Genomic DNA, 10,189 nt, shown 5'->3' with positions numbered 1-10,189 from the left:
GGCCCAGTAGAGTTGAGCTTCTGCAGATTCTCATCAGTCCGTTTCTACCCGAACCTTACAGTGAGATTGAGAAGCTACGCCGAACACGCCCTAAAATTTTTGGAGTTTCTCATTCCAAACTCACTTTTCTGGAATACATTATCCAACATTTCATCATGGATGATTAAAATATTGTTTGAAAAACACTTCTAAAATGGATTTTCATTCTGAGAATAAAGAAGAAATTGAAATGACCTAAGATTTAGCCATTTTCATAGTGCTTTTGGTGTTTGGTGGGGAATCGGGCTCTGGTGATGAGAGTGAAAATGACCCAACGATTTGGCCATTTTCCTTGCTTTCTTGTGCATGTGCCATTTTTGAGGAATCCATTTTTCTACAAATGCTAGCTGTCCTCTATTGTTTTATTCGTGAGAGAGAGAGAGAGAGAGAGAGAGAGAGAGAGAGAGAGAGAGAGAGACTTTCAATTATCCATTATTCAAATATGGGCTCTTGTTGGGGTGATGCAGGAGTTATATAATACAATATCTAATCTCTTTTTACACCGCACGCAGGGCACACCTCTAGAGTACAACTACATATTTCAAGCCTAATATCATATATCAAAACACACCCATACCTCCTTCCCTCATCCAATCCATGGAAATCCACTTTCCCTCCTTTCCTCTTCTCTTCACTTTCCTTCTCTTCTTGTTCATGGTGATGAAGGTTGGAAAAAAGTTTAAGACCCAAAACCCAACCCCAAAATTGCCTCCAGGGCCATGGAACCTACCCATCATAGGTAGTTTGCACCACTTGCTAGGCTCACTACCACATCACTCTCTTAGAGACTTAGCCAACAAACATGGACCCCTAATGCACCTCAAATTTGGTCAAATCTCCACTGTAGTAATCTCCTCCCCCGAACTTGCTAAAGAGATCATGAAGACCCATGATCTCAACTTCTCCACAAGACCTGATCTCCTCGTCGCACAGATCATATCGTACGGATGTAAGGACATAGTCTTTTGTCCCTACGGCGCTTACTGGAGACAACTCCGAAAGATTTGCATTTTGGAACTACTAAGTTCCAAGCGGGTTCAATCGTATCACAAAGCGAGGGAAGAAGAGGTATCAAATCTCATCCGATCCATAATGTCGGCAAATGAACCGACAATTAACCTAACCAAGATGCTTATGTCATTAACCAACAACATAACATCAAGGGCCACCTTTAGCAGTTACAAGTGTGGGGATCAAGAAAGATTCATATCCGCAGTCAAGGAAGTGTTGGAATTCGCAGTGGGATTCAATGTTGCCGATTTGTTTCCGTCGCTAAAATTTTTAAGTGTGATTAGCGGAACAAAGTTTAGATTACAGAGGATTTATCGGAAGTTTGATGGGATCTTGGAGGACATCATCAAACAACACAGAGAGAAGAAGCTGATGAAGAGTGATGAGGAGGTACATGAAGAGGAGGATTTGGTTGATGTTCTTCTAAGACTTCAAGAGCATGGAGACTTTGAATTTCCTCTCACAACCAACAATATAAAAGCAGTCATCCTGGTATGTATTTTTTTGTAATTGACTAGGCAATGTGTTGTTTCAAATGATTGAAGCTTGGAAGTTTTTGTTGTTATTGTTGTCTTGTATTATTGCTTTTGCTTCTTATATTGAAATGTTAGAGGAAATAGTAAATAAAGGAAAACATGGAAATTAAAAATAAATATAAAAATACATTTAGGGCATAAAAACCTATGAATTGCAAAAATACATTTAAAGAGACAAAGATGCATGCAAAAATATAAGAAATAAAAAGAAAAAGTAGAGATAAAAAATAAACTAGAGAAGCCAATAAAAATTTGAAAAAAAAAAGAAAAAAAAAGAAAAGAGAAAAAAAAAGGGAAGTGATATATTCTCCCCCTTTTCTTCCCTGGGCCACCTTCCTCTAGTGTACTACGACTACTCTTTTTTTACCACAAGGTGGTGAATATAGTATTTCCCAAAGATTAAAGTCAACACACTCTAAAAAAGTTCAGTATATAATGGTTTTAATCATTCTATAAATATTTATTCGGTTCTTTGAAATAAGTGTATCTATTCCCTTTACAGGACATGTTCGGGGCGGGGACTGGGACTTCATCAACTGTCATGGTATGGGCTATGGCACAGCTAGTGAGAAACCCAAGAAAAATGGAGAAAGCACAAGAAGAGGTGAGAAAGGTTCTCAAAGGAAAGGAGAAGATACTAGAGAGTGACATTGGTGAATTAAGCTACTTAAAACTTGTTATCAAGGAGACTATGAGGTTGTGCCCTCCTCTTCCATTGCTAGTTCCTAGAGAATCAATGGATAAGTGTGAGATCAATGGATATGAGATACCCAAGAAGACAAGGGTTCTTGTCAATTCATGGGCACTATCAAGAGATCCAAGATATTGGGAGAACCCTGAAGAGTTTGAGCCGGAGAGGTTTTCTCGTAATTCTATCGATTTCAAGGGGCATGACTTTGAATTTATCCCATTTGGGGCAGGAAGGAGGGGTTGCCCTGGTATGTTGTTTGGACTCGCTACCATTGAGTTAGCCCTTGCCAACCTACTCTATTTTTTTGATTGGAAACTCCCACATGGAATGAAAGCAGAGAATTTGGACATGAGGGAAGCCTTTAGCTTAACTCTGGCAAGAAAAACTAGCCTAAGCTTAGTTGCAATACCTCATTGCCCCATTGTCCATTGAGTTTAGCATGCTTATTAAGGAGGAATAAAGGTGTTTAGTGTGTAAATCTCATTTACTTATGAGTAGTTTATGTGAATTGAAAGCATGCAATGAAAATGAATGATTGTAACAAAATTGAAATTCATGATAAGGACATGAAAATGATTCTTAAGTTTATCTTCTATATATTGAGCACACACATACACACATACACACATACACATGTTGGATAGAATGGAAGATACAGTCGATATATAGAAGTACGTCTTGTTCATTAACATCCTGGAAACATTCATGTGTTTATGTGAAGAAGCAAACTGTACTCCAATTTGAAGAAGCTAAAATACCAGCAAATTACATTTTATTTTGACAATTTACATCTTCCATGTTCAAAATCTTATGATTGCTTGAGGAATGATCAGGTAAATCAACTATACAATATGTGGGTGTGAAAAGAACAATTACTCCAAAAGCTTAAGCTGTTATAATTAATCATTTACACTTCAACACTCTCTTCACATGAGGACGTCCCTCTTATTTTGGGTTCCCGTACAGTGGCACATGTGGCAAATATCGAGTTGTTGGGTTTTGAACCCAGTACCTGGTGTGAGCCAAATACTCTAATACCACGTGAAACAACCAATTACTCCAAACGCTTAAGCTGTTAGTTGGTGCCTTTTAATCATTTACACTTTAACAATGGGCAATGTGAAGCAGGAACTTGATCAAAAGTCAATGAAAAGATATGAAAAGATTCACTTAAGTCTGAGCTAAATAATTTGTGGGTGTTTAGAGGATTCAAAACCAAGTATCCATGGTTGGAGAGAACTCACAAGGGGCATCATAGGGCCGCTACTCTTGTCAAGCCTGTGTATTTAATTAATGTCCAAAAGGAAACGATAGAGATCCCTGGTCTTCTTATATAATATTTAGGGATTTGCTAGGCAATATCGCAAAAAATCATTTCGCGGCTCACTTTTTCAGGAGAGAACAGACACTTCTCAGATGAATTAAATGATAAGACAAAATCTGCTGCTAGGTGGCTGTTCTCTCCCAAAAAAGTGAGCCGCGAAATGACTTTTTATAAAATTGCTTAGGAAATCCCTTATATTTATAAGAGATTAAGAAACAAATGAAGTGATAACTAAGAAAAAGGAAATTCCTAGGCTCTGTTTGGCTGCAGGTAATTACCTCGTCGACTAATGGTATAAGGAGTCAATAGGGAGGATACTGGTGTTTGGTTGCCAATTGTAGAGTAGTGGGAGGGGGTGTTATTACAAATATAGAAAGAGAAGAGAGAGAGAGAGAGAGGGAACAGTGATGCAGCTCCGATTCATGTGAGAGACAAGCTAGATCATCCAACGGCTTTAAGAAGATCATCCCTCATTCGAGCACAACATAAGGCCCAAGCCCAACTTGAATCCACAAAGCATAAAGGCCAGCTCCAGCCCAATATCATGGGCACGCTAATTCAGGCCTAACCCAGTTGCATTTTCGTCATAATGAACTTGGTCAATTTTGATGCACGATTTTGGACCTCTAGATGGACGAGTCAGAGAAACTTCTTAACTAAGAAGTTGTAGGTCTTTGAATTATCTTTCCAATGGATATTTATGGTCTTAATTTGGCCAAGTGGGGGAAGAGTTATGGCTATTTTGGTAGACTGTGTTTGCTAGCTTTAACTAGTTAATGTGTTTAGAGTTCCTAAGCTATTAATAATGTATGTGGGTCCCTAAACTAGTTAGTGGACTATTTTGAACGAATTTTCTCATGTATTTCTCTATTTGAAGAGTATCAAACATATGTAATAGAGTTTTAGTGAATATTGAATGAAAATTTGCTTATTGCATTTTCCCTTGAACCTTGAAGAGTTCATCCTTGAAACCTAGAAGAGTTTCACTCCTTCCTTGAAGAGTAGGGGCTTTCCTCTATTGTTTACATCCTTAAAGAGTTTCAAACCATCAATCTAGAAGAATTGATGTTATCCACCTTGCTTGGCAACCTAGAAGAGTAGCTATTGAAGTTGCTACATTTACCCAGATTTTAGTCTTTGCTGGACCACCGACTTCCATCTTGTTTTCGAGTGCCTTACAGTATTTTTCTGAGAAAACGTTCTTCATCAAAGTTCTAGATCATTGAGTCCTTGAATTTTGGCTTTGGAATCAAGTCATTCCGACCTATATTGAGGGAGATATGCTCATTTTACCGAGCTTGCGTGTTTTCTTGTATCCGAATTCTTGAGCAATTGAGTGTTTGTTTGTCACTCTCCCGATCCTTAGTCCAAGAAGCCAAGGAGAGGCTTGCATCATTTTGGTATCAGAGCTTTGGAGGAGAGGACAATGCCTCCAAAACAAGCCCGACGATGAGGTGGTAGAACAATCACCTTGGATGAAGTACACACACTTGCTGAAAATTTGCAGCAGCATATGCAATAACAAATCAATGATTTGACTCGAGAAGTTGAACGTCTTCGTGCTGAAGCAAACAATCCTCCACCCCATTCCAGATCTGGAAGAACCAATGGTGATTCTTCTTCTTCAGAAAGTGTTCAATCTTTGCGACAAGGAAGGCGCCCCCAACTCTACACACAAGGTGTTCGAGAACCGGATTGGGAAAAGGAAGTCAAGAGAGACATTCCAGAATTTCTAGGAACTGATTCCCCTGATGAAATCATTGATTGGTTAACCCTTGTGAATGAAGTTTTTGAGTATAGAAATGTCCCGGAAGAGCGTCGTGTTGGCATCATTGCCATGCGATTCCGAGGCAAGGCCATAGCTTGGTGGAGAAGTGAGAAGCAAACCCGCCACTCCGCCGGCAAAGATCCTATCATTCGATGGAGAAGATGGAGGATAAGATATGCAAGTACTTCCTTCCCAAAGGTTATAAGAGAGATCTGTACCAACGGTACCAAAATTTGAGGCAAGGAACGCGAACGGTAGACCAATACACCAATGAATTCAATGAGTTGGTAATTCAACAATATTCAAGACCCGGAGGAGGTGCTCGTGAACAAGTATTTGGGAGGCCTTCAACTTCTTATCCAAGAAGCCCTTGATGTTCTTGACATCTGGGATTTGGGAGATGCACACCAAAGAGCTCTCAAGGTGGAGCGTTCGCGCTCTCGGAAGCAACAGCCCACATCTTTCACAAACCGAACAGTTCAAGGCTCGGTTGGCACCACCAAAGCCGGGAACACAAGTGCACACCCCACTAGCATCGACAAAGCCCTACAACAGGTATACGTTGCTATTCATGTGGTGAGATAGGACATCATGCTACCAATTGTTGGAAGCGACAAGCAGGTAAAGCATTACTTGTGAAAAATGAATCTGATGATCCGGATGAGGAAGATGCTGATATTGGCCCAAAGTATGATGAAAGTAACTCATTTGATGAGCAAGCGCTTAATACCGATACCGGTGAGTTTCTTATGATGCGGAAAATTTTTCTTACTCCAAAACAAGAAGCTGGAAAATTTCCACCAATCTATAATGAATATTCAGAAGATGGATATCTAATCTTTCCTAAATTTTCCAATGGTGAGTCATTGACTTCTGATGGTGGCGAAAAGATCAACGATTCACTTTAAGAAATGATTGAGATGTCATACGGAATATTGAACGAAGAACTCATAAAAAATGTATTGGACAACACGTGACACGCTTCTTGGGGTCTGTGCTCATTTTCTTGGGGGGGGGGCGTGAGGAGACCCTGATCTCTAATGGTGAAGAGGATGTGGGAAAGAGGGACCTTCAATGGAGTGTTTCCCAAGCTTTCGAAGATTGGAATTGGGTTTCTGTTCGTCTGTCTCTCATCAGTTCGCACATTTCCTGGCCCCCTTAAGTCTTCCCTTTTCTTCTCCGCGGGACCTGTCTGGCTTCATTCCCGGCCACAAGCTTCCTCCGCTCGAATGAGCTTGTTGGTTTCAGATTCTAGCTCTTGCAGGTCCCGTGGTGGTTTGAGAGTGGGATGTACCTTAAGGTTTTGATTTGTGGTGGTGGTTTAAGGTTGCCACTGCTATCTAGATATCAATGTTGGCCAGTTGTGACAGTTCATCGTTGAATCTAAGCATGAAATCCCTTGGGGTTTCGTTTCTTCCTTGTCAGAGAGCCAAGAGAGCATCAGCCGGGTCATGGCGAAGGCGGTTGTTGGTAAACCGTGTCGTGAACTTCCTCCAACGGGTGAACTAATGGAGATTGAAGAGTTAGGTGGGTGGAAACATATTACATCTATTTCTTCATCCATTTACACTGATCCATTTTTATTCGATCCGACATTGAAGCCTATAGCATATATTCATAAATTCAAGCATATTCAAGAAGAAGAAGGATTCTATTTTTCTCTTTGGAATTATTCAATAACATTTGATCCTCAAGAGTTTAAGATGATTAACATTCTTCGGTACTTCAAAACTCGAGGACGAGTATTCTTGAACAAGGAAATTTTGGAAAACCTCAAGATCATGTGGATGGTCAATAACTTAACACCTTATGTGAGAAATTCAACCAATGATGAAAACTCGAATTCAGAGACGAATTCTTTTAAACAAGGGGGGGATGATGCGACCCCGATTCATGTGAGAGACAAGCTAGACCATCCAACGGCTTTAAGAAGATCATCCCTCATTCGAGCACAACATAAGGCCCAAGCCCAACTTGAATCCACAAAGCATAAAGGCCAGCTCCAGCCCAAGATCATGGGCATGCCAATTTAGGCCTGACCCAGTTGCATTTTCGTCATAATGAACTTGATCAATTTTGATTCACGTTTTTGAACCTCTATATGGACGAATCAGAGACAATGCTTAACGAAGAAGTTGTAGGTCTTTGAATTATCTTTCCAACGGATATTCATGGTCTTAATTTGGCCAGGCGGTTGAAGAGTTATGGCAATTTTGGTAGATTGTGTTTGCTAGCTTTGACTAGTTGATGTATTTAGAGTTCCTAAGCTATTAATGATGTATGTGAGTCCCTAAACTAGTTAGTGGACTAGTTTGAACTAATTTTCTCATGTATTTCTCTATTTGTAGAGTATCAAACATATGTAATAGAGTTTTTAGTGAATATTGAATGAAAATTTGCTTATTGCATTTTCCCTTGAACCTTGAAGAGTTCATCATTGAAACCTAGAAGAGTTTCACTCCTTCCTTGAAGAGTAGGAGCTTTCCCTTATTGTTTGCATCCTTGAAGACTTGCAACCATCAATCTAGAAGAGTTGATGTCACCTATATTCCTTGGCAACCTAGAAGAGTAGCCATTGAAGTTATCTTTCTCTATTTTGCCCCACTCTATTTTCAGAATTCTGTCCATTCACATTTATCCACTTCAAGTAATTTTTCGAGCACCTTCTAATGATAATCTGAGAAAACGTTTTTCAGCACAGTTGTATATCTGTGAGTCCTTGAAATTTTGGCTTTGGAATCAAGTCATTCCGATCTATATTGAGGGAGATACGCTCATTTTACCGAGCTTGCGCAAATCTGTTTTCTTGTATCTGAATTCTTGAGCAATTGAGTGTTTGTTTATCACTCTCCCGATCCTTAGTCCAAGAAGCCAATGAGAGACTTGCATCAAACAGAGTGAAAGGGAGAAAGAGGAAAAACATCGTTCTCCAAGACAAATTCCACCTTTTTTGAGAAATTTGGCTTGGAAGGTATTAGGAGGGGACATGGATGCCAAAATCATCAGACATGCAATAATTACCCATCTAACTTGTCCGGTAGTCTCCAGGGATATTGATGCTACAATGGCAACCAAACAAGAGATTAATTGTCCTAACGTGGTACCCAAATGCGTAGCTAAACCCCTAAACGATCCTAGATTTTGTGCAACCAAACACACCAAAGGAAACATGTTATAATTATGTAGTTTTTGCTAGAACAATTACTTTTTCTTTTATTGGCAAGGAATTATATTAATAAAGAATGAACAACAACTACTTATATTAAAGAAATAAGACACTAACTAATAAAAATTGAGTAAAAAACTTGTAAGAAGGAAACTTCTTATAACCAATAAGAAAGTAACAAAGGAATACCTATGACGCAACCAAGGGGAAAAAAGTAAAAGATTCCTCTTGACAAATGAGAACAACTATAAAAAGAACCTATTACACAATTAAGGAGAAAAAAGAAGAAGGAAATGATACCCTCCCCTTCACGCCCACTCCCCCTCCCCCTCCCCCACGCCCCGAAACGGATAAAATCCCCCCTTAACGGTTTCTGTAAGAATGGTTCACTGCTTGAGGATAGATTCATTCCTTTAACGTTTTTCTTTGCCTTTAAAACTTAACGGATAACGGTGTGTGTGTGTGTGTGGGGGGGGGGGGGTGTTGATATCATTTCCTAAAAAATAATAAAAGAATTCCACCACATCCGAGTCAGTGAGTCCATGGATGAGGCTCTATCCTTATCTTCTCATCATCTATAGATCTAAATATCTCAAAATTGAAGCCTCCTCTCACACCCAATTCTTATTGTAAAGGGAATAATATATATATTATTTCGATAGACATTCTGTGGAGTAACAGAAGAAGCGATTCAGGACTAGAAAATTATATGAACATGGTGCAAGGAGAGGTAATTGTTAAAAGGAATTGGATTATTAGTGTAGGAAGCTACGATTCCTAGAATGAACATGGTTTTTAAGTTTAGTTATTCTAAAGATTGTGAATTTGTTAAATTTCCTATATGTATAATTTACAAGAGTTTGTGTAGTATATATTGTGTCATACAAAATTTACAAGGATATCAAGAGATCTCTTTTTTACCCCTCTGGTAAACAATGATAACTAAAAAAAAAAAAAACGCTAACGACGTGTTTGGCAGCCATTTATTTTTTCCCACGGAATATTAGTTTATGGAGCATGGGAGATGAAGAAACTTGAGATCGCATGACTGAGGAGAGGGAGTGAAGCGGCTTGAGAGCAAGAAAAATTCAATTATATTTTGATAGGAATTTTCTTTTCCATGCTTTTCAGCCTTTTCTCAACTCCTCCTCACTCCTAACTTCTCTAGTGTCTCCTTCTCCCACCCTTTGTAGCCCTCTCTAACTACTTGATAAACTAAGATTCCATGGAAAAAAATTTCATGGACAAAGATTAATGAAAGATACATGATTAGGAAGCATCTTGATATAGGGCTAATGAGTTAGGGCTAGCTAACTTTGGAGGATTTCATGATAGTGACGTGTGTGCAAATACTTCCAATTAGACATTCCGAGAGCAAATGGTTCATTTATGCTTCACCATAGATATACTGAAGCAACAAAGCAGAATGAAAATATTTATTAAATTCAGTAATGCATGATTAACTTTGAACTTTACTGATATGATCCTAACTACAAGAAAAGGATGAAAAACATGTTTTAATGGTCTAATTTGAGGTTGAAAACCTCCTAGAGTTGTTAAAAAGAAACATCATTTTTTTTCATATTTCTCAAAACCAAAATTACAAGTTATATTCTTCTAAAGAAGTGAATGAATGGGTCATGCACATTTCTCC

General features: G+C 38.9%; 1 protein-coding gene across 1 annotated transcript; it reads left to right on the top strand.

Annotated features, from left to right (window-relative positions):
- Positions 1 to 621: 621 nt before the first annotated feature.
- LOC143863344 (desmethyl-deoxy-podophyllotoxin synthase-like) lies at positions 622 to 2,722 on the top strand. Its single transcript, XM_077374029.1, has 2 exons — positions 622 to 1,542; positions 2,089 to 2,722. Exons 1-2 carry the CDS (start codon positions 637 to 639, stop codon positions 2,707 to 2,709), a joined length of 1,527 nt encoding a protein of 508 aa, XP_077230144.1. The 5' UTR covers positions 622 to 636; the 3' UTR covers positions 2,710 to 2,722.
- Positions 2,723 to 10,189: the final 7,467 nt, after the last annotated feature.

This window comes from Tasmannia lanceolata, unplaced genomic scaffold (genome assembly GCF_043159265.1).
Source record: "Tasmannia lanceolata isolate RefF3 unplaced genomic scaffold, GAP_Taslan_0.1 ptg000003l, whole genome shotgun sequence".
NCBI classification, from domain to species: Eukaryota; Viridiplantae; Streptophyta; class Magnoliopsida; order Canellales; family Winteraceae; genus Tasmannia; species Tasmannia lanceolata.
This window is presented reverse-complemented; position numbering and strand designations above follow the sequence as displayed.

What these genes read in the sequence shown, in the direction of transcription:
- LOC143863344 (XM_077374029.1), top strand. Translation starts at nt 637, where the DNA reads ATGGAAATCCACTTTCCCTCCTTTCCTCTTCTCTTCACTTTCCTTCTC. An exon ending in ATATAAAAGCAGTCATCCTG is followed by an intron (nt 1,543 to 2,088) that starts GTATGTATTTTT and finishes TTCCCTTTACAG; the next exon opens with GACATGTTCGGGGCGGGGAC.